The sequence below is a fragment of the Podarcis gaigeae genome (assembly GCF_964106915.1).
Source record: "Podarcis gaigeae genome assembly, chromosome: 12".
NCBI lineage: Eukaryota > Metazoa > Chordata > Lepidosauria > Squamata > Lacertidae > Podarcis > Podarcis gaigeae.
In genome coordinates this window covers 6,384,848-6,409,898 of record NC_139688.1, presented here as the reverse complement: position 1 = coordinate 6,409,898, position 25,051 = coordinate 6,384,848, and the positions used below count along the sequence as shown (strand labels likewise).

The 25,051-nt window shown below is 47.8% G+C and overlaps 1 protein-coding gene across 1 annotated transcript in view; it reads left to right on the top strand.

Moving 5' to 3' along the window:
* WNT9A (Wnt family member 9A) overlaps nt 1–25,051 on the top strand; it is a 49,161-nt gene that overhangs the window by 20,717 nt on the left and 3,393 nt on the right. Inside the window, exons 2-3 of the mRNA XM_083704297.1 lie at nt 17,669–17,928; nt 19,597–19,859. Of these exons, the coding sequence (XP_083560423.1) occupies nt 17,669–17,928; nt 19,597–19,859 (523 nt within the window). The remainder of the gene's footprint in view (nt 1–17,668; nt 17,929–19,596; nt 19,860–25,051) is intronic.

Sequence of the window (25,051 nt, the reverse complement as noted above, 5' to 3'; positions counted from 1 at the left end):
TGGACCTGAGTGAAAACTATCTACAGACCTGAGTGAAAACTATATACAGTATCCCCCTGCTGGCCCAGGGTGAAACTTCACTACATAACACCACCGACTCCCAGGTCTTCCTGGAGAGAATCCTTGACTTGAAGCTGGGTTACCAATGGCGCTTGGATACATTGATTTTGTCTTTAATATGGTGCACTTCTCTTGGGACAGTCTTCCTTGTTAGCAGAAGTTTGGCATGAAAAATGTGGGGAGGACCATAGCTCAGCATTAGAACATCTGCTTTGCATGCAGATGGCTTGAGGTTCAATCCCAGGCATCTCCAGGTAGGGCTAGGAATGTCCCCATCAGAAATGCTGGAGAGCTGCTGCCAGTCTGTGTAGGCAATACTCAACTAGATGGACCCAGTGGTCTGAATCAGTCTAAGGCAGCTTCTTATGTTCTGCCTACTCTATAACATTTGTTCTTTGGTTGTGTGTTTGAATGTTGGACCTGTTCACCAACAATGATGCTAATAATCTGAAGGAGCGTCTCCACCCCCATCGTTCTACCCGGACACTGAGGTCCAGCACCGAGGGCCTTCTGGCGGTTCCCTCACTGCGAGAAGCCAAGTTACAGGGAACCAGGCAGAGGGCCTTCTCGGTGGTGGCGCCCTCCCTGTGGAATGCCCTCCCAGCAGATGTCAACGAGAACAACAACTACCAGACTTTTAGGAGACATCTGAAGGCAGCCCTGTTTAGGGAAGCTTTTAATGTTTGATGTATTACAGTAGTTTAATATTTTTTTGGAAGCCGCCCAGAGTGTCTGGGGAAGCCCAGCCAGATGGGCGGGGTATAAATAAAAAAATTGTTGTTATTATTATTATTTTATTATTTTATTTTATTATTTATTATCTACCTCGAGTGTGCCATTTGCACACTCATGGGTGCTGTGTCTTTATATGCAGTGCTGTGTGATAGCTGCCCTGTTCAAACCAGGCTCTCTTCTTCAGGAAAAACCCATCTGTTGATTCCACGCCAAACCTTTTGGGTGTAGCAGTTTTCCCTGCCTCATAACTCCACTTTCCCCTTCTGGCATGTTGTAATCTGGCAAGAACTAATTCCATTGGAACATGCCGTGTGAAACCTGGGCAGTTCCTGTGGCCGGCCTCTCCAGTTTCATTAAATAAAAAAAATTCCAGGCTCTCCTGGGCAAGATGATTTTACCATCCTTCTCTTCCCCCCCCCCCCAGAAAACCCCCCCTCTGCTCTCAGGGATGGATGGAGATGAGTGAAAACTTGGCTGTCAACACAGAAATGTTTGGCAAGCAAGGCTTCTTAGTTGACTCCCATCGCTCGGCTTGAAGGCTGGTGAATGGTGACAAGAGCAAAAAGATTCCAAGTTTCAACATATTTAAAGGGGGGGACGGATCCCCAGAAACTACAAACACTGCAATTCACAGCTCCTTCAGCCACCTTCAGTGGCTGCTGATCTTATTGAACTTGGCATTGGGGGTGGGGTGGGAAAACCTCATTCCTTAAATTTGAGCTAGAGTGGGGAACCTGCATCACTCCAGATGTTGGGGACTACAACTCCCATGATCCTGTCTGTCGAGCATGTTGGCTGGGGCTGATGGGAGTTGGAGTCCAGCGACCTCTGGAAGGCTACAGGCAAGTGTCAAAGACTTTCTTATTCAAGCAGGCATTAAAAAGGGCAGTGTTTGGCTTTCTGATTTATCCCGATCTTACTGTTTTATTCTCTGTGGTTTATTTTATTTGCGCAGCTTAGAAATGCTTATGAGGAAGCGCCGTATAAATGTCTCAAATAGCGTTTTTATGGTGTTGTTTGGCTCTGAACAGTGCAATTGTAGGATGAAGTCCCACTTTGGTTCCCATGGACTTTACCTGTGTTGTTGTTTAGTCGTGTCCGACTCTTCGTGACCCGCTAGACCAGAGCACTCCAGGCACTCCTGTCTTCTACTGCCTCCCGCAGTTTGGTCAAACTCATGCTGGTAGCTTCGAGAACACTGTCCAACCATCTCGTCCTCTGTCGTCCCCTTCTCCTTGTGCCCGCCATCTTTCCCAACATCAGGGTCTTTTCCAGGGAGTCTTCTCTTCTCCTGAGGTGGCCAAAGTACTGGAGCCTCAGCTTCAGGATCTGTCCTTCCAGTGAGCACTCAGGTCTGATTTCCTTCAGAATGGAGAGGTTTGGTCTTCTTGCAGTCCATGGGACTCTCAAGAGTCTCCTCCAGCACCAGAATTCAAAAGCACCCATTCTTCGGCGATCAGCCTTCTTTATGGTCCAGCTCTCACTTCCATACATCACTACTGGGAAAACCACAGCTTTAACTATACGGACCTTAATATTCAGAGAAATCTCTCTGCTAGGGATTGATGAACCTGCCGCTGTTCAATTTCCCAGTTGCTCATTTCCCCAATATTTTTAGTTCAGTTCACCACATTTCAACATCGAGTTTGTAATTATTTAAACAACAAAATGCCCTTCACAAAATTTGTCAGCAAAATTTGTCAGTTTTAGGGCACATTTCTTGCAATACATAGTTTTGCAAACAATTTGCCCCGTGAGTTTTGTATGTTGTTTTCACTATTCATTTTTATTCACAATGTATACAATTTTTGCAATTGATTTTTGGGTTGGAGAGCTGCACCACCATTCAGAAGAATGAAGATCTTGAAGAAAAGCTGCCTCCTGCCTATAGACTTGTGATCTTTTGTGATCTCACTTATTGGTTTGCACCTTTGGGTCTGCTGTGACTTTAGATGTCACAATGTCTACTTGATTGTATTGAAGCCACTGGTAGCTGCCAGCTTGGTGTTGGCCCAGGGTAGAAAGATGGTTCAAACATTAAAACTGAAAATTGGCTGTGCCTATTGCACTTCATGGAAAAACTCACCACCTGTGTTTTGCGGGATGCTGTGAAACCTGGAGGATTATGCAGCTGTCTGGTGGACTCATGACATAGGTCAACCATTGCCCACATCTTAATATGGTCCCTGCTAAGTATGAGTTTGTCTGGAAATGCCTCTAACTTTTGCCCTGGCTGCTTGCCTTTTCCCTACATATCTTGGGAAATGTTTTCATCCTCTGCTAGCCTTGTTATGGACATATGCCTTCCTAGCTCAGTCGGTAGAGCATGAGATTCTTAATCTTAGGGACATGGGTTCGAGCCCCCATTGGGCAGAAGATTCTGGGGTTGCTGGGGGTTGGACTTAGATGACCCTCATGGTCCCTTCCAACTCTACGATGCTGTGATTCTGTTTTACACTCCTATAGTTTCTGTACAGCTCTATTGCTTTTATGTAGACTTGCTGTACTCCTGCCCTTTGGCTGCTTCATTGTTCTTGGTTATTTCCTTCTCCTTTTTCTCCGATGCCACCACATACCTGCTAAAATAAGCCATTAAAATTGTTAAGGAGAAACTTACCCGCCCTCTGGTTCGCATATGGTTTTTGGGAAGCGTGAATTAGGTTTTCAGTATAGTGGTACACCTCTGGTTAAGAACTTAATTCGTTCTGGAGGTTTGTTCCTAGCCTGAAACTATTCTTAACCTGAAGTACCCCGTTAGCTAATGGGGCCTCCTGCTGCCGCTGCACCACCACCTCACAATTTTTGTTCTCATCCTGAAGCAAAGTTCTTTTTTTTATATATATAAATATTAAGATTTTTTGTGAAAGAAAAACATAAGTAATAAACAACATTGCTTATATCATAACAAAATTTCATAACTTATTTAGACTTCCTCGCGTCTCCTGCTCCCACTTACATTGTTGAAAAGTTTTTTCAAGCAAATTATCATCTTGTTTACAATCCTGAAGCAAAGTTCTTAACCCGAGGTACTATTTCTGGGTTAGCGGAGTCTGTAACCTGAAGTGTCTGTAACCCGAGATACCACTGTAAAGTGCAAACTGAATTAAAATTTCTCCCTCACCCATAATCTCTGGACCAGGGTACTTAACAGGCTTTAGAAATGGGGTAGTCTTTTGCTCCTGCAATCGTGGTCTCTCTCTCCTCTCATTCCCTTCCAGTTCACTGTACAATGCACACTCCTTTATGGCTTGTATTTGGGTCAGTCTAAATCAGGATGGTAAGTTCTGCCTAAATCTTGGATCTATTTTTAGCTGGGTAGGAAACCCTCATGGCACACTGTGGGGGAGCCCTTTACATAACTAGATTGCTCCCAATTACTGCAGCTTGAACACAGCCTAATCGGATTGAAGTGCTTTGCTATTTTTTAAAAATACTGCTGGGTTGAGGGTCAAAGGGAGGTTGGTTCGGTCACCAAAACAGTCTGTTGTTTTTTTTTTGTCCCGCCCCCCCCCCCTTGCTAAATGTTTTATCTGACTACATATGTGGGATCAGGAAACCGTTCTGCCTGCTCCTGTAGCATGTGGCTTGTGAATTGCGACCATTGATAGGTCTCCTGTAACGCACATAGTAAGGGACGCGGGTGGCGCTGTGGGTTAAACCACAGAGCCTAGAAGGTCGGCGGTTCGAATCCCCACGATGGGGTGAGCTCCTGATGTTCGGTCCCAGCTCCTGCCAACCTAGCAGTTTGAAAGCACACCAGTGCAAGTAGATAAATAGGTACCACTCCGGCGGGAAGGTAAACGGCGTTTCCGTGCGCTGCTCTGGTTCGCAAGAAGCGGCTTAGTCATGCTGGCCACATGAGCCGGAAGCTGTACACCTGCTCCCTCGGCCAGTAAAGCGAGATGAACAGTGCAACCCCAGAGTCGTCCGCGACTGAACCTAATGGTCTGGGGCCCCTTTACCTTTAACGCACATAGTATTTGGTCTGGGTTCCCCTCTATTCATGTTCAGCGGGGAGGGCAAGTTGTCTTACTGCTACAATTGCTTGCCAATCCTCAGGCATCCTCATGCAAAGACAAAGATCTCGTGCCATGAATCTGCCTGCTGATCGGGACGGCATGTGCTGCCTTTGGCAGTTGGAACGACAGGACTGCAAACCTGATCCCAAAAGTTAGAGCGTTTTGTCGCTGGACTGTCCTGATCTTGGGAGGTCATGAGAACAGGCGGAGGTGAAATGGTTAACTTTTCACACCTCTGCCTTGGGTGTTGCAAATCCCCGTTTAATCAAAAGGCCCGCCACCTTCAGAAAGCAAAGCCTGCCCCGGCCAGTGTTCTGGTTTCCAGCGTTTCCCAACACTTGCTGAGGAGTGGTTTTAAGTTCTAGAAGGCAAAGATCTCAGTCTGCTGCAGCTCATATGACAAATTGCTCCTCCGAAGGTGCTATTTACCTTGGGAGGAAACCCCCAGGCAGTGGCGTAGCGTGGGGGGTGCAGGGGGGGCCGGCCGCACCGGGCGCAACATCTGGGGGGGGGTGCGCTCGCACTCGCAGCTCTCTGCCCCTACCTAGATCCACGGGTTAGGGGGCGCAAATTACTTGCCTTGCCCCGGGTGCTGACAACCCACGCTACGCCACTGCCCCCAGGGGTAGCTGTGTGGGGTTCCCCACCCCCAAAGCAAACTGTTTCGGTGGAGGGATTTCCCTTTGAGCTGTAGCCAGTTTAACACCCACCCACCCCCAGCACCAATTCTGCCCTGCCACCAGCATGCTGTGGTCTCAATTTATCCGTGCCCTTTCAGTGGATGCATTTTTAAAAGTATATGTTAAATGCTAAGACACATTTCATGTTGTGTGTACTTTGGCCAATTACGCGGAGTCAACTGGAGGGTGTGTTCAGCCTGTCCCGCTTAAAGATGCACTAGATGTTGGCCTTTCAGTGGGATGCCCTCCATGGCCCTCCATTAATCTGGCTGTTGGCAATGGAGTCCATGTTTGCCCTTGATCTGATGTGCAGCTGCTGCCAGCATCGCAGGTGCAAACAAAGTGCTATCTCTGGCAAGCAAGGTGCAAACACTTTCCCACCAGCCTCCGTCCCTTGGTGGTGCAAACAAAATCATGGACATGCCCAAAGTGCTCGGCGGTTTCTCTCGCTGAACATGAGCCCCTTTGAATTTGCCCCTGAGCGCTGACTTCAAGTGCCGAAGTCCTCATGCAGCGCACATCGGCCGTTCTTACACAAAAAGTTATTGTGCATTGTGCCGCTTTGCTCAGTTATGCAGCTATACGTTTTAGCCAATATATATTTAACAGCTAATACAGAAGATTGACCCAGTGGCGTGTAATGCTAACAGGGAGTGAGGCTCTCATTATGTAAGAAATCCTGTTTATAATAACTAGTGCTGTGCCAGAATTTTACCCTATGGTTTTTGACTGTTCTCCCTTGATAAATGAGCAAATGGCATTGCCTTCAAAAATTACCAAGGGGAGAGGAACTTTCTCATGGGGTGGTGGTGCAGGGGTTTCATTGCACCTACTGCAACATTGAGGTGTCTTAAGGTGGTTTTTTTTCATGCTGCAAAATCGCATCACCAGCCACCTGCACTTTGCAGTTTTCTGGGGCAGGGCCAGATTTAGGTTGGATGAGGCTCTAAGCTACTAAAGGTAATGGGGCCCTTTATATGTCCAGCTGTCCTTTGTCAACAACAAATTGTCACTGTTTTTTTGTGTTGAATATATGCTGCTGAATAATAATAATAATAATAATAATAATAATAATAATAATAATAATAATAATAATAATATATTATTTATACCCTGCCAATCTGGCTGAGTTTCCCCAGCCACTCTGGGAGGCTCCCAATTGAGTGTTAAAAACAATACAGCATTAAATATTAAAAACTTCCCTAAACAGGGCTGCCTTCAGATGTCTTCTAAAAATAGGATAGCTGCTTATTTCCTTGACATCTGATGGGAGGGCGTTCCACAGGGCGGGCGCTACTACCGAGAAAGCCCTCTGCCTGGTTCCCTGTAACCTCACTACTCACAATGAGGGAACCACCAGAAGGCCCTCGGAGCTGGACCTCAGTGTCTGGGCTGGATGATGGGGGTGGAGATGCTCCTTCAGGTATACAGGACAGAGGCTGTTTAGGGCTATAAAGGTATGGTACTTTATGGACCTAATAGGTATCTAAAGCCATTTGCACATGTTGCCATGCAGAATATAGGCAGCCTATATATAGAAATGAGCAAACCAGTGATATTTTAGGGAGCAGGCTAGGAGGCGGGGACCCTGACTTACATCATAGGAGCCTACACAACACAAAACACTGTTGCTGTATGTAGGTTTTATTTTATTTGTTTTTTATCTTGTATTTTGGAAATGTACATCCAGTTTCCCCCCCTTTAATTCTTTTGGGTTCCCCCAAGAGAAAGGGGTCCTAAGCTATAGATTGTTTAGCTTCTACGTAAATCTGGCACTGTTCCCGGGCGCCCCTGCTTTGATTAAATCCCAAGGGAAGACTTCCTGAGCTAACTCATTTCCCACAGGCATCTAGGTGGTACAGGATAAATTTCTCATGCAGATTCAAGTACAGAGGCAGCTCACACCAGTTGGTCGGAGTTTATTCAGTAATGCATTACACAACAGAGTCCATAATTCTCTGGGAGCATTCCATTATTGAACACACTATATAGGAAAACATACGTCATCTTGGCAGTTTCGGTCTCTTCCCAGTCACTTTGTGTCACCCCATCACCCCACCACCTCTCATCCAACCACAGTCCTTGGAAATGCTTACTCAACCCATTTTTCTTTACTGTACACGCAGAGCCATCCTTGTACTGTATCAGGAGTCATTTCCAGCTTGACAGTGAATATTAGGGTCCTTCTAAACTGGTTCTTGGACGCGGGTGGCGATGTCGTCTAAACCACAGAGCCTAGGACTTGCCGATCAGAAGGTCGGCGGTTCGAATCCCCGTGACGGGGTGAGCTCCCATTGCTCGGTCCCTGCTCCTGCCCACCTAGCAGTTCAAAAGCATGTCAAAGTGCAAGTCGATAAATAGATACCGCTCTGGAGGGAAGGTAAACGGCATTTCCATGTGCTGCTCTGGTTTGCCAGAAGCAGCATAGTCATGCTAGCCACATGACCCGGAAGCTGTACGCCAGCTCCCTCTGCCAATAAAGCGAGATGAGCGCCGCAACCCCAGAGTCGTCTGCAACTGGACCTAATGGTCAGGGCTCCCTTTACCTTTACCTTTAAACTGGTTCTTACAAGTTTTGTGGTCAGACGATACTTTTTCCATACCTTACACTGGCTTCATAGATAATGGGCAATAGAAATTCCATTTCAGTGGCCATGGTGGCAGCCTGGCTCTTCTGTTCTTAACTCTTTCCAAGGGACTTCTTAAAATCAGGAAGTGCGGGTAGCCAGGGAAGAAATATTGGGAAATAATATTTGGTAATATTTACTGGAAAGAAAAACATACGCCCCAGTCTCGTCCACCTGCGGCAGAATTTCCTAAAAATCACTAAAATACCAGGAGCCAGCTCCATAGCAACTCAGAGCAGAGCCTTCTGTGTGGCTGCCCCTGCTTTTGTGGAACAGCATCTTCACTGATGGAAGACAGCCCCCCCCCCCACTATTTGTACTTTCTGGAAACAAACTGAAGGGGGTTGGACTAAATGATCTTCAGGGTCCCTTACAACTCCATGATTCTATTGGTCTCTTTGCCTTGGGTGCTTTTTCCTTGTGTTGGCTTGCAAAACCCTCCTTTTAGTTGTTTTTGCTGCATGCTTTCAAATTGCCTTGAGGCTTAAACGTGACGTGTCAGTTAATGGAATGCTAAAATTAGGGTTGGTGGGATCAGGGAAGCTCGAACCCCCTTAGCCGGTGAATTTTTTTAAGCACCCAAAGAATGAGGCAGAAAAATGGAAGCTGCTTTTCACATGGGGAAGGAAGCTCTGGGGAAATTGAGAGGACGGATTTCTGCACAGCTCTAATGAGAATCAAATTCTGGCAGCTTTGCAGCTATGTTGGCTTAGTTTTTCTGAGATAAAGGAAACCAGAAGAGGGGGAGGAAGAAGTGATGATGGCAGAGGAGGCTGCATTCATGCAACACTCCCATGGGAGCCCTTCTTAGCCAAACCATATTTTCTGTGCATCTTATTATTTCTTAATTGCCTCCATATCCCACCTTTCCTGTAAGGTGGTGTGCAACATTCTCCGTCTCCCCACAACAACCCTGTGAGAGGTAGATTAGGCAGAGAGTGAGGGGCTGGCCCCAGATCACTCAGGGAGCTCCCTGGACAGCTGGGGATTTGAACCCTGCTCTCCAAGGTTCTAGTCTGACATTCTAACCACTGCACCATGCTGTTGTCCAGGAAGGAAGCGCATAGTTAGTGCAAAGTGGCTGTAGGCATTCAGTCCAGAAATCTACCAGCAAAAGGATCTTGTATGAGCAGTGCTTTCTTTCCCTTCACAATGCAGATTTGTCCTTGTGAGATGGCCTTAACAAATTCAGACTTTTTGAACCCAGGACTGTTTGTCCCGATGGGTTCTACAAGGTCTCAGGACAGAGATGCATTTTTCTGTTCCACTGCCTGAAGGTGCCAGCAGTTTGAACCAGAGAATTCTTGGCATGCCAAACTCTGCTGTGGACTCTGCTTTGCCATGGAGTAAAATGGTTCATTTTCCTTTGTCCTGGGAAACCTCAAGGCTGGGGGCCAGGTGCGGCCCTCCGCAGCTCTCTGTCTGGCCCTTGGAACTCTCCCTAAGCCACACGCCTCACTGGTCCTCCTTCTCTCCTTCCTTGACTGTTTTCCCCTGATTGGAATGTGTCTTTGAAACTCTGATGGATGCCTCTTGGCTGGATGGAGAGAGCCGTGTGAATGTGTGGAGAAGCTACTGTGCAAAAGTCAAATTTGCATCCATTGCTCCACCCACTTTTGCCTCTAGCCCCACCCACCACCACCAGGTGGCCCCTGGCGGGTTGCCTAGAAGGGAATGTGGCCCTTTCCTGCTTTATGTCATCAAAGATCATGTCTTGCAGTGGTAACTGACCCCATTCCCTCCAAGTCTTGATGGACTCAAATTCCCATCAGCTCCAGCCAGTGTGGCCAGTAGTCAGGGATGATGGGAGCTGTAGTCCGTCAACATCTGGGCTCCTGGAGCCTCAGCTCCCCCATGCATGGTGTCTTCCTTAAGTGAGCAGAACTAGCCCAAGAAACAGCACTTGAATAAGCACCAAACGCTTCTCCTTTTCAAGGGATCTGTTTGGAGACCTCCCCCGGCCACCTCCCAGAGCTACAATTCCCAGAGTTCCCTAGGAAGATTGATGGTTAAATCACTCCTGGGAATTGTACCTCTGAGGAGGGGAACAGGTCTCACCCAACAACTCCCAGCACCCTTAACAAACTTCAGCTCCCAGGATACTTTGGGGGAAACAGACTGTTTAAAGTGGTACCATAGTGCTTTAGATGTGTGGTGTGAATGTGGGCCAAGTTGTTCTTCTCTGGATTTTCTTAAAGCTTACTCTTTAGGAGGACTCCTCCAGAGTGGGAGGTTTGGGACAGGAATGCAATATTTCCTCAGCATCTCATCAGGCCTGTCAGCCCAGCTGGCTGTTAAATGGGTGTTTTTGCTCTTTGATGTTGTGGGGTGGGACTTGGCACATCAAAACTCGTGTGTAATTGGGGAAGCATTCTTTTGATATCTGCAAGTGAGGGGGGGGTGGAATCGTCCTGTATCTTGAGTCCCCATCCTAAACCCAAAAGACTTGTTGAGGAGAGCAAACTCTGAATTTCATGTCCCAGCACAAAGGAGGTGAGCATCTCTGAGATCCATGACTGCTGCTTCCTGCTGTACTGACTTCCGGTGGAGTACAGGATCAGGTTTAAGGTGCTGGTTTTAACCTTTAAAGCCCCATACGGCTTAGGACCCTTGTACCTACGTGACTGCCTCTCCTGGTATGTCCCACGGAGGAACTTACGGTCTTCAAACAAAAACATCTTGGAGGTCCCGGGCCACAGAGAGGTTAGGCTGGCCTCAACCAGAGCCAGGGCTTTTTCGGCCGTGGCCCTGATCTGGTGGAACGTTCTGTCACAAGAGACTAGGGCCCTGCGGGACTTGACATCTTTCCACAGGGCCTGCAAGACAGAGCTGTTCCACCAGACCTTTGGCCGAGGCACAGTCTGACCCCCTCCTTTGGTAGTTCTCATAGGACTCTAGCCCAATGGTTGCTATTAATTTGATTTTGAATTAATTTTAGAATGAATTGATCTTTTTTAAAAAAAAATATTTATTGAAGTTTCAACAAAATTACAAAAATAAAAGAAAATAAAACAAAAAATACAAAATACAGAAAAATAGAAACAATTAAAAACAAATCAATTCTTCCATAGCTTATCTTTCATTTGCTTGTTTGCTTGACCTCCTCACACCTCCCTTTTTTGTGTTCTAGTTAGAATGAATTGATCTTAGAATGCTGTGTTACTTTTATTGTTGTTAGCCGCTCTGAGCCCAGCCTTGGCTGAGTAGGACGGCATATAAATAAAAAATTATTATTATTATTATACAGCCTCTGACAATGGAGGTAGAACATAGCCATTGTGCCTATGAGCCAGTGCTAGTCTTATCCTCTTTCCCCCTCCCAACCTTTCAGTTCCCCACTGCTGTTGGGGAAAGGCTGTAGCTCACGAGTAGAGCACCTGCTTTTTGCATGCAGTAGTTCTCAGGTTAAGCCCTGGCATTTCCTGGTGAACCGCTGCCAGTCAGTGTAGGCACTGCTGAGCTTGATGGGCCCAGTGGTCTAAGGCAGCCTCCTATATTCCTGTTGGCAAATCATGCTTCTTGCCTGGCCTCTCCCTCTAGCGATGAGGACTTGAGCCTTCCTATCTTCAGTGATTTATCAAGCAAGCTTTCAGCAGCTCTGCGTGACAACAGTTCTTGTTGCTCTCCCAGGAGTACATGGCCAAAGCCAGGAGGCATCACACGCAGGATTCGTCTTTGGATAAAACAGCCAAGTCCCTCACTGTAGCTGGGTCTTCTCTCTCCAGTTTGTTGGCAGGGCTGGAATGCAAATCGGTTGGATTGCTGCAACCAAGAATCTCTTGCGTTATTGAAAAAAGATGCCCCTAGTGACAAATTTGGTTCCCCCTCTTAAATAGGTGCATGCCACAAATTTGTTGAATTCCATCACTCCGGCTTATGCCAGCATGGTGCTTTCCAGGTTTTTTTTGACTACAATTCCTATTGGTTCTATCCAGAATGGTGAAGGCTGCCTTAATTCTGCAGAACTCCAAGACTGTAGCAGCATGATGCTCCTAATCTTGCAGTAACTGTTTTACTTGTCCATAATGTCCCCTTGAACTCTGATGATGCCTCTTGCTTCCTAGATCTACAGGCACGTTTAAGTAAATCAACCCTTGTTGCTCCTCCCAGCTTTGCTTCTGACCCTTCCACACCTCGCATGTGGCCCTTGGAACATTGCCTGGAAGGGAAGGTGGCCCTGGGGCTGGGTAAGGTTTCCTGACTCTTTGATAGAGCAGCTCTTGTCCTGACGAATCCCTCTGACCTCTTTCTGTCTGAATCCCCTTGAACACCAAAGCAAGCTGCGTGTCGGTCGCACGTTCAGGACACACTGCTGCTCTTGGCATTCCAGATGGGGACTCCGATGAGCTTGTGCCAAAGGGCTCAGCTGGGTCTCTTTTGACACAGTGGCCGCACATGACCCCCCCACCTTTTCCCCATCCTTTTCGTAAATTGCATAAAAGAGTTTTAAGGGATTATATGGGTGCCATGCAGAGGCTACTCCTAACTAATGTCCTAAGCCCTGGGCATGGATCTGGCTTGCAATTCCTGTCCTTGCGAACACTTTCTAAAAAAAGGGAAAGTACCTTGGGCCACAAAATATCAAAATCCTATAGCAAAAACGTACTGCTTATGTACACAAAACCTTTGTCCACAACAACCATGGAGAGTGTTTCCCTCTCTATCTTTTGAAGGGGGAGTAATCTTTGGTTTTGATGTTTCAGATGGTGGCTCAGCTGTGTTGAAGAATTATCGGGGTTGTTTGAACCCTTTCAAAGCACCACAGGATAGTTGGCACAGAACTACTTGCAATAAATTAGCCCAGAGATCAAAAAGGCACAGATTAACCTAACACAGGAAAACCTTTCCTATGTGGAAAGGCTGCAATGCTTTGGGGGTTTGGAGAAATGACTACTAAAGGGGAGGTGGGCATGATAAAGGTAAAGGGACCCCTGACCATTAGGTCCAGTCGTGACCGACTCTGGGGTTGCAGCGCTTATCTCACTTTATTGGCCGAGGGAGCCGGTGTACAGCTTCCGGGTCATGTGGCCAGCAAGACTAAGCCGCTTCTGGCGAACCAGAGCAGCACACAGAAACGCCGCTTACCTTCCCGCCGGAGTGGTACCTATTTATCTACTTGAACTTTGACGTGCTTTTGAACTGCTAGGTTGGCAGGAGCAGGGACCGAGCAATGGGAGCTCACCCCGTCGCAGGGATTTGAACCACCGACCTTCTGATCAGCAAGTCCTAGGCTCTGTGGTTTAACCCACAGCACCACCTGCATCCCTACAGCACCACCCGTGTATTAAAATTCTGCATGAACAGGAGAAAGTGGATATTCTCCAGTGGTGCCACCCATTGAAGCGGAATGTTGGGAGATTCCGGACACTGCTTCTTCATGCTGCCCAGAGTTAAACTATGGAACTCCCTTCCACAGGGGGCTGACACCGACTTTGGATGGCTTTCAAAGAGGATTAGAAAGCTCTAGATGGCTACTAGCCACAATGACTATGTTCTGTCTCTGTTGTCAGAGACATTCCGCTTCTGAATACTAATTGCTGGAAACCCTGGGAGGGGAGAAGGCTCCTGTGCTTGGGCCGTAGCTGTCAACGTTTCCCTCCCCCCCCCTATTCTGAATAGGATTCCTCGCAAGAAAAGGGAAAAGTTGACAGCTATGGCTTGGGCCCAGCTTTCCAGGCTTCCAACTGGTCGGCCACTGTGAAAACAGGATGCGGGGCTAGACAGGTCTTTGGCCTGATCCACCACCTCCTTTGTGAACATGCTGGATCACAGCCTCTTTACGGAACCAAAGACCTCGCTTGAGGACCAGAATCCAGCATGACTTCAGGATTCTTCCTCAACATCCTTAGTTCCTGGCAGTTTTAGCCAATCCCTAATTCTGGCACCAGAAGTGAATCTCTCTCTCTCTCTCTCTCTGTGTGTGTGTGTGTGTGTGTGTGTGTGTGTGTGTGTGTTTCCTCTTTTTAGCGCTGGGGAAAAGTACCCAAGCTACTTTACGGCAGCTTTTCCTGACTCTCCAGCTTCCACCCTCCCTGACACCTGGTTAGAGGAGAGCCTGAGCCAGGATCTTGGGTGATTGGCCAGCAGTCCTGCTCGCAGTGCCAACAGATGTTTCTGCTGCTTGTGTTCACCTCTTCCCCCCCCCCCCCACAGCCAGTGCCAGTGCCAGCCTGGTCCCCATCCAGCATGTTGTCACCCGGCGCTGGGAACACTGTCCTGGCTACACTTCGCTGCACGTTTTTGTGAGAGAACAGCCCGGGCCATGTGTTGCGAAGCAGCTCTGGGAGAAGGAACAGGGAGGGACCCGTGTTCCTGGTGGGTTGGTTTGTTTGTTTTCGAAGGCTTCCTTCCCAAAAATTAGTCGGGCCCTTAAGCCGTGTCAGGATCTGGGTGGGCTGCAGGTACTGGGATATTGGGGAGGGGAGCTAGCAGGCTGCTCTCCAGAAAGGACTGCTCTGTGGGTGGAATAGATGGTTGAAATATGGTTGCTTTTTTGCGTATGTGAAATATACTCAGAGTCAAGAGTGGATTTCATGCTCTTTATTCAGCTCGTAGGGGTGAGGAGGAATGAAAGTTCCCCCAAAGTATCTGCTTTATATACATTATTTACACAATGGGCTGCACGTGATTGGCTAATTCCGGGATTCTCCTGTAGGCCAATCAGGCTGTGGATTCACTTCCATCTGGAGCTGGATTGGGTGGCTCCTGCAGACCAGTCATACTGCTGCATTGTTCTAGGACCAATCAGACTGCTGTATTCTAGATCCTATTGTTCTAGGACCAATCAGACTGCTGCATTTTGGATCCTATTGTTCTAGGACCAATCAGACTGCTGCATTCTGGATCCTATTGTTCTAGGACCAATCAGACTGCTGCATGCTGAATCCTATTGTTCAAGGACCAATCAGACTGCTGCATTTTGGATCCTATTGTTCTAGGACCAATCAGACTGCTGCATTCTGGATCCTATTGTTCTAGGACCAATCAGACTGCTGCATGCTGAATCCTATTGTTCAAGGACCAATCAGACTGCTGCATTTTGGATCCTATTGTTCTAGGACCAATCAGACTGCTGCATTCTGAATCTTATTGTTCTAGGAGCAATCTGAATGCTGCATTCTGAATCCTGTTGTTCTAGGACCAATCAGACTGCTGCATTTTGGATTTTCTTCAACTCAGTCCATAGCAGTATGTGTGGCTCCTTAGCACTTCCTGCTTTAGAGAGCTTAAAAACCAGTGTTTCTCGATCTTTTTGTGGCCACTGCGCCCTTGGTTCCATGAACTCATCCCTCTACCCTATAAAGAGCATTGTTCAGAATAGCAGCTTGCACGACCTACTAAGGAAGATAAATAAAATGCAAAACGGTAACAAGGAATTGCTCATTTATTAAATCTAATTACAGCTACTTAGTTTAATTGAGTTGACAAAATGGAACTTAATCAGTGGTACCAGCTTTTCAAAGTCTGATGGTCGTGTGCATTTCCAGTGCCCGCAGGTAATCCCATCACTCCCCCAGGGGATAATACTGTCCCCTTTGGGAACCACTGGCTTCTCCCCCCCACCCAACTTTCTTCACTCCAGATGTTTTGCACTATGTTTCCCATCAGCCCCAGCAAGTGCAGCCCATGTCCAGGGATGTTATGGCCAACTACCTCTGGAGTGGGGGTGGTCACTAGCTTGGGGAAGGCTGATGCAGACATTTCATACTGGGCAATTGGGACTTCACTGCAAGAAGGGGCATGCAAGCTTGAAATCCAGCTTTTAATTTTGAACGAGGTTGGTTTTGAAACGGGGCACGCCATGCAAAACCTTAGTTACGTTAAAGTTGCAACTGTTTTGTGGAGTGCTGCTATACAATAGTCCAACCACTCAAATCCATTCCCTAATCATCTCCCTTTGCATCAGGCTTTTCATCCCAGCAATTGCATTTCATGGCTGCTAAGGATGCTTAGTCCTCACTTGTTCTGCCCGGACACTGAGGTCCAGCACTGAGGGCCTTCTGGCGGTTCCCTTGCTACGAGAAGCCAAGTTACAGGGAACCAGGCAGAGGGCCTTCTTGGTGGTGGCTCCCACCCTGTGGAACGCCCTCCCACCAGATGTCAAAGAGAAAAATAACCACCAAACTTGTTCAAAAATCCAAATGTGCCCATTGGTCCGAAAATGTTGGGGGTCCTGGTCTACACTGACACCCCTAGGGTTTCAAACAATAAGTCTTTCCTCAGCCAACCTGGAGATGCTCGGAATTCAAAGTGTTGGAGCTGACCTTTAAAGCCCTAAACGGCCTCGGTCCAGTATATCTGAAGGAGCGTCTCCACCCCCATCGTTCTACCCCGATACTGAGGTCCAGCGCCGAGGGCCTTCTGGCGGTTCCCTCGCTGCGAGAAGCCAAGTTACAGGGAACCAGGCAGAGGGCCTTCTCGGTAGTGGCACCCGCCCTGTGGAACGCCCTCCCACCAGATGTCAAAGAGAAAAACAACCACCAAACTTTTAGAAGACATCTGAAGGCAGCCCTGTTTAGGGAAGCTTTTAATGTTTTAATAGGTTATTGTATTTTAGTGTTCTGTTTGAAGCTGCCCAGAGTGGCTGGGGAAACCCAGCCAGATGGGCAGGGTATAAATAATAAATTATTATTAGTATTACTGGGTTTTTAAAAACCCGTTTTTCCAAGGGTTTGGTTCATTTTTACTCAAACCTCTGCATTTCCACAAGCCTGCTGCTGCCTTCCTCTTTGTGCATGGGTGGTGCTGTTTTTTTTTTTAAAGATATTTATTAAAGTTTCAGAAAAAAAGGTTACAGAAATAAAAAGATAAAAAAGAGACAAAAAAATACAAAATACAGAAAAAATAAAAACAATTAAAAATAAATCCATCTTTCCATGCTTATCTTTCATTCACTTATTTCCCTGACCTCCTCACACCTCCCTTTTTTGTATTCCAGTTCAGTTGGTTAATTCAGCAAATCCTTTCCCTCTTTGTTTTTATCTTAATCCTTCATCTTAATATATTATAGCTTTACTTTCTCGCCTGTTTACAATCCATTTTCACATACTCCTTAATAGCATTACTGCTAAAAACCACTTAATTTCATTCCGGCATCATTCTAACATTCATTAATTTTACAATATTTCTGCAGATAGTCTTTAAATTTCTTCCAATCTTCTTCCACCGACTCTTCTCCCTGGTCTCGGATTCTGCCAGTCATTTCCGCCAGTTCCATATAGTCCATCACCTTCATCTGCCATTCTTCCAGGGTGGGTAGATCTTGTGTCTTCTAATACTTTGCAATAAGTATTCTTGCTGCTGTTGTGGCATACATAAAGAAAGTTCTATCCTTCTTTACCACCAATTGGCTGAACATGGATGGTGCTGTTAAGGCTATTTAAGGAATGGCACACACGCCTTGGACATTGGAAATAGCGGGCGCGATACTACACACCCCTTGGCATTCACGGATATGGCATACATGATGGGAGGTTGTTGCTTGTGGCTGTGTTGTGTCTGAGCCTCAAGATCACTGACGTGGGTCGCCTTCTTCTCCTCTCCAAAGGTTGACTGGGAATGAACCCCTGACCATCCTCCCTCTGACTTCAGAAATGGAGGAAGCTGCCGTCAAAGCCCATTACAAAGTCTGTGACCGCCTGAAACTGGAGAAGAAGCAGCGGAGGATGTGCCGGCGAGATCCCGGTGTGGCCGAGACCCTGATGGAGGCCATCAGCATGAGTGCCCTCGAGTGCCAGTACCAGTTCCGCTTTGAACGGTGGAACTGCACCCTCGAGGGGCGCTATCGGGCCAGCCTTCTGAAGAGAGGTGAGCAGTCGGAGGAGGGAGGCAAAGGAACGGGAGTGGGGGAGCCTCTGGACCGAGGGCCAGATGTGGCCCTCCAGGTGTGCTGGTCCAGGGGGGAGTTTACCGTGGGGCGAGGTCCAGGACCTGAGTTGAGAGTCGGCAGACAGTCCTCCACAGGCGAAGCGGGGTCCACAGCGGGAAGCTGGGCAAGGACAGGAACTCTGGGGGAAACAGGACTGGATGCTGACCGAAACAGCTCTTCAACGATGTTGCTCCCGCAACCTGGGACCGGGCTGACTGGCCTTTATCTTCTCTGAGGCCAGGGGCGGTCCCGGCCCCCAGGAGACCCGCCTCTCCTGGCCTTAAGGCGAGCACTCCTGGGAGAAACCAGTTCCCTTCGCCTCTCTGCCCTGAGCCTCTGCAGTTCAGGAGAGGCTGAAGGGTTACTGGGCCCTGGGGGAGGCTCACCTGTAGGCACTGAGTCTTCAACCACCTCTGGAGCCAGAGTGGATTCACCTGGTGCCTGCTCCTGAGGATCCGGCACAGGTGCAGGCGCTTCAGAATCAAGGCCCTGCCCCAGTTCAGCCAGCCCTGGAGGCGGGGACTCCTGTGCAGGCTGGGATTCCTCCGGTTCAGCCTCTGAATTGGATTCCCAGGCCATCACACCAAGTGTCTGTGTCTGGCTCTCAGGGCTCTCACAGCTCAGGGGTTGGTGGTGGGGTGACATTGAGTGCTCAGAGGGAGAAGAGGGAACAGATTCAGAGGAGGAGGTATCAGAAGCTGCAGAGGCAACAGGGCTTAGTGAGCTGGGAGAGTCTGTGGTAGAGAGAAGCCCAGAATCAGAGGCAGAAGCTGAAGCAGGCGAGAAGGAGGCCAAGAGGCAGGGAGGAGTCCAGCTGGTGAGGAATCACAGGCGTCTCCCTCTCCTGCTGCAACAAGCTCCCCTCTCCCCTAATCTCCCAGGGGATTAAAAGGTTGAGGAGACGTCACCTGACTCACCATGTTAAGCAAAAGCTGGTTCCTGTTGTGTGCTTGGAGAATACTCTTTTTTCATGATTCTGGTTTTGTCTGCCATTTAGAGGGGGGCAGAAGCTAGACAGTGCATAAACGTCTCACCTTCAGTTATTAGAAGACCTACGTTAGTCAGCCTTTTCTAGCTTATGGAATTTCATTTTCAGCAAACACTGGCCTAATGCTTCCGTACAAACTCTGTGGGCCACAAGGATTATAATAATAATAATTTATTACTTATACCCCGCCCATGTTGCCTCCCCAACCACTATGGGCGGCTCCCAACAGAATATTTAAAATGCGATCAAACATTAAAAACTTCCCAAACAGGGCTGCCTTCAGATGTCTTCTAAAAGTCAGATAGATGTTTATTTCCTTGACATCTGATGGGAGGGCGTTCCACAGGGCGGGCGCCACCACCGAGAAGGCCCTCTGCCTGGATCCCTGTAACTTCACTTCTTGCAGTGAGGGAACCACCAGAAGGTCCTCAGAGCTGAACCTCAGTGTCTGGGCTGAACAATGGAGGTGGAGATGCTCCTTAGAGACATACAACGAGGATTTTAAAAGATGTGAACCCAAACCCGTGTGTGTGTGTGTGTGTGTGTGTGTGTGTGTGTGTATCTGTAGGCTTAACTGGTGCCACCCTCCTCTGGGTAACACTGCCATTGTCCTTTGCAGGTTTCAAGGAGACAGCCTTCCTTTATGCCATCTCTTCGGCAGGACTTACGCATGCCATGGCCAAGGCCTGCAGCGCCGGGCGGATGGAGCGATGCACCTGCGACGAGGCCCCCGACCTAGAGAATCGGGAGGCCTGGCAATGGGGTGGCTGCGGCGACAACCTCAAGTACAGCAACAAGTTTGTCAAAGAATTCCTGGGAAAGAAGTCCAACAAGGACCTGCGAGCCAGGGTGGACTTCCACAACAACCTGGTCGGCATGAAGGTGAGGCTGTGTGAGTGATGGAGGCGATAGTTATTATTATTATTATTATTATTATTATTATTATTATTATTATTATTTATTTCTTCTTCTTCTTGAATGATTGGATTTATATACAGTGGTACCTCTGGTTACGTACTTGTTCCGGAGGTCCGTTCTTAACCTGAAACTGTTCTTAACCTGAAGCACCACTTTAGCTAATGGGGCCTCCTGCTGCCACCGCGCCGCCGGAGCACGATTTCTGTTCTCATCCTGAAGCAAAGTTCTTAACCCGAGGTACTATTTCTGGGTTAGCGGAGCCTGTAACCTGAAGCGTATGTAACCTGAGGTACCACTGTACCATCCTATACCTGGAGGTCTCAGGGCAGTTCACAGAAAAGATCAACAGAAAAACTACAATATATACAATTAAAATAAAAACAACAACCCAATAACAGCCCTTCCCCAAGAAAGAGCCACATTTTAAAAGGGCATAGCATGTCAGGCAGATCAACCAAAGGTCTGGTTCTTGCCTGACACCTAAAGGTGTATAATGAAGGCACCATGCGAACTTCCCTGGGGAGAGCATTCCACAGATGAGGAGCCACTGCAGAGAAGGCCCTGTTCTCGTGTTGCTACCTTCTGGACCTCTCGAGGAGGAGGGACATGAAGAAGGGCCTCAGAAGATGATCACAGGGTCTGGGTAGGTTCCTATGGAGAGAAGCAGTCCTTGGGTTATTGTGGTCCTGATACTGCCAACATGGATAGCATTAAAAGAGGTTTAGACAAATTCATGGAGGAGAAAGCTATCAATGGATTCTAGCCATGATGGTTTCCAAGGTTGGAAGCAGTAATGCTACTGAATTCCAGTTCCTAGGAATCACAGGTGCTCAAGTCCTGCTTGCAGGTATCTTGTTGGTCAATGTGGCTCTCCCACTCTCTAGACCAGCGGTTCTCAACCTGTGGGTCCCCAGATGTTGTTGGACTACAACTCCCATCATCCCTGAGCTCTGGCCTTGCTAGCTAGGGGTGATGGGAGTTGTAGTCCAACAACATCTGGGGACCCACAGGTTGAGAACCGCTGGTCTAGCCAGAGTTGGCAGGTCAGGTTTTGCATCAAAGGCCAATTCTTCCCTTGCCTTTGAGGTGTTACTTTGGAGAGAACTTTGTAGTGTTCCCAAATGGGATTTCTTGCAGGAAAAGAACAAGCACTATGGAAATCTGTTGCAGTTCAAGTGGGGAGAATGAAAGGGATCGCACTCCAACAACTTGAGAATCTGATCATTCACCTTATTTCCACCCTGGCCCTGCTGTGTAACTCTCCAAAAAAAGTGGCGTCCTGTATCGGAAAGGCCTTGCTGCCACTTAGGCTTTCGCAACAAGTGCAGTTGCACCCCAAACTTAAAGGCTGCTATAAGCTGGTTGAAGTCGCTGAGATTCTGTTTCAGTGCAAACCAAGAGAGCCTCCATTGGGTTGGGGGGAGAAAGGGGAGGGGAACTGATCATGGTAAGCTGACACTAATAAGATTTGGGTTTGAGCAGTGTGTTAATCAGACCTGAGAAGATTCGCAGGAGTGTTGCTATGGGAATGGCTTTGGGGTGGGCATGGGTGTCTGTGCAGCTTTTCTGAGACAGAGAGCTGTCGGAAATGTTTTGTGCATGCACATTGAGCAGGGCAGATCTAGAATCTGCAGGTTCTTGCAGAACAGAAAAGTTGGCATTTCTGACAAGGATCTTGATTGGGTTTCTGTCCTATTTTTTTCCCTTCCTGGCACAGCCTTCCTTGGCTTGGTGTCCTCCTCCAGATAGATAAACTTTATTCGCATTAGCCAACGGCCATAGCAACACAAAACAAGCAATATATACAATTAAAAGGACAACAATGGGTAAAAAAGGCAATCAAATGACCAAGATTATCGTTCAGATAGTGGCCCTTGATCTCATTGCACCCTCGATAAACCTAGCAACCTTTGCTGTTGTCTGATCATTTTGATCTGATAATAGAAAGAAAAATGTGGCCGCAGATGGGTGGCCTGGGATGGTAAATAAGAGTGCTCTGGACCACTGGCTGGGATGGATGCGAATTGTGGGCCAAAGCGTCTTGATGGATGGGAATTGTGGGCCAAAGCATCTTCCAGATAGGGAAGGCTGGCCTCAAAGCTCAGGACTTGTGTGGATGCAGAGCATGTCCTATATGAGGTAGGCTAGGTGAGAAGAGTGACCAGCTCAAGCTCACTTGGTGGGCTTTGTGGCTTCATGTGGATTTGAACTCTGGACTCTCAGGACCAGTTTTGATGCTATTACCCCTATACCATGCTGGTTCCTCCCCACCTAGCTCCTTAACTGTGAAACTAGGACCCAGGTGACCCTATACCTGTCACCCCACACTTCTGTGGGAGTATGGCAGGCCAAGGGGGGAGTGGTAGTGTGTACTTTGAGGATTTTGGCTCTTTGTTGGTATTAAAAAGGCAAGTTTGTAGTTCTGAAGTTTACAGAGTGATGCTTCCAAGTGGGCTGGACATCTCTTGGTTAAATTACCAGATGGATGTATGAATAGACTTTCCTCGGATAATCCCGCATAGCTCCCAGCCCATGACTAGCCAGAGAGATGGATAACAAGCGCTCAATAGAGTTTATTCTAAGTTTCCCTCCAAGATCAACCCTGAATTTGAGCAGTGGTGATTTACAGATGGTTGCTGTATGCGCAGATTAAATTCTAATCTAGGGGTGCAAGAAACAGTCAAAGGAGATAGAAGAGCTGTCCTAGGCTTTGCTGCCATTCCAGCACAATTCTCCATTCCAAATCTGTTTCCTTAGACCTGCGGCTGCCATGCGATGGGCCCATGGTGGCTTGGTGAACCATGCCCTGTTGGCCTCTTGCTCTGCTTACTTAGTGGCCAGGTCCCATCCCACTTCAAATGTTTATCTGTTAACAGAACTTTCCCTGTTCAAAGAATCCTGGGCATTGTCTCTTGAGGGGACTGAGGAATTCTGTGGCTCTGTAACTTCACACACAACTACAGTGGTACCTCGGGTTACATACGCTTCAGGTTACAGACTCTGTTAACCCAGAAATAGTACCTCGGGTTAAGAACTTTGCTTCAGGATGAGAACAGAAATTGCACGGCGGCGGTGTGGCAGCAGTGGGAGACCCCATTAGCTAAAGTGGTGCTTCAGGTTAAGAACAGTATCAGGTTAAGAACGGACCTCCGGAACAAATTAAGTACATAACCAGAGGTACCACTGTATGACTCCCAGGTGATAATTAGGGAGTCTATGTCAATTTCTCTAAGCTTAAATTTGGTTCTCCACATTAGCATGCAATTTATTTTTTAAGTCCTGAAAATTCACCAGCCTTTGGGTGCAAATTTCTCCTAGAACCACCCGTTCTTCGTAACGTTGCCTAAAACGACCCTTTTGCAAAGCTGTTTCCTGGAATAGAATGCATTTTTTGTAAGTTTTCACTTTTTACCTCACACATACGCATTTCTATGGATGTTACTTGGCTAGAAAACAGCATTGCAAAATTCGGAGAAGTGTGCATTTCCAAGCATGGCTGTGTTTTGTTTGGTTCTTGTATTGTTTCGGGGAGTGCAGATCTGGTAGGTTTGCCGTTAAAGGTGAGCTGCATCAAATGGTCTTCCCCATCTTTGTGATGGTTGAGAAATACACTCTAGAAATAGGCTGGTCTGTTGGGCCCTGTGAAAGTGTCTTCTCCATTGCCCTGGCTTGGTGGTCTCTCAGCGGTCTGGAATGTTGTGTTTTCCATTACACACACACACACACACACACACACACACACACACTTGCTGCGCTTCTGATCATAACAGCTCTCCTGAGGGTCAGTAGACGGGTTTCTCCCTCCCGACCCTTTAAGCTATTGGCAGGCGAGATTGCTTGCTGCTTTGGGGACAAGGGGAACCTTTTTCCTGACCCCGTGCTGGAGAATTTCTGAGTGACGCAAGTCTTCCAATGCCACGCTTGCCGTCCAGCCCACCCCTTTGCCACCGCTTTAAAAATTTGCTTCCCGTTGAGGATTTCATTTCTCCTTTTTTTCACACCCACCTCTTTGCCCCAGAAGAGTGCAAGAATCGCCCTCTTTGACCCTCTTGCACCCATTTCATGCCTCGCTCAAGCGCTTACGATATGACCTCAACCCTGGTGACAAGGCCAGCTTGTCTGGCACAGGGGGTTGAGGTAATTAGCCAGAAGGACTCGGCCAATCTCCTTCTTTTTCTTTCTGGGTGAGGGGAAGAAAAAAAACAAGCCTAAGAATTCTGCAGCTTATTTTAAAAAAAGAAAATGGAAGTGTCCCCCCTGGCTCCTGCCAGATCCATCCCAGTTCATTCAACTATTCTTGGGAATGGGATAGTGGAGAAAGAAGCAGGAGAAACCAAAGACTACTCTCTCTCACACACACCCTCCAGGCCTCCCATGTTCTAAGATTGCTGAATGATTTTCATGTATATTAAAAACGAGCTGCTGTATAATTCCAGCAATGCCCCCCCTTCTCTTCTGCATATGGTACCTTCCCCCTCCCCTGAAAAAAAACCAAAACTCCCCTCGATTGCAATTCTCCCTTTTGTGTCCCATTAATGAAAAGTCAGAGTGTTAGCACACTTGATTTTGTTCCACCAGGCCGGAGTTAAGTGATGTTTTAATTAAATCTGCCTCTCCGTCAACCCCCCCCCCCCCCGGCCTCTTGCCCATGTTTCTCAGCAAAGTATCATTAAGCATAACTTTCTGACTACCTCTCCGGAGCGTTGCTAAGTTCCTTAATCCCCCAAAGAGCTGACCCCTTCTTTCTTTCTTTCTCGTTCCCTTCCACTCCACCTCCCGCCCCCGCCCCCCCGGTGAGGTATGTCTGTTCAAGCGTGTCTTACAAATCTGAGGGGCACCATGAAAGGGGAGGCTGTTACCCTGGTCAGGATAATATCCATGTTTGCCCATCCCAGTCTTGCTGGCTTCATCAGAAGAGGAGGAGGAGAAGAGCCTTCTGGTATCAGGCCAAGGGCCCATCTAGCCCAGCTTCCTCTTCTCACAGGGGCTGACCAGATGCCCCTTATGGGAAACCCACAAGCAGGATTCGAACAGAAGAGCCCTCTGCCCTCCTGCGGTTTCCATCAGCTGGTACTCAAAAGCATTGCTGCCTCTGACCGTGGAGGCAGAGCCACTGACAGCCCTCTCCTCTATGAATTAGTTGAATTGTCTTTGAA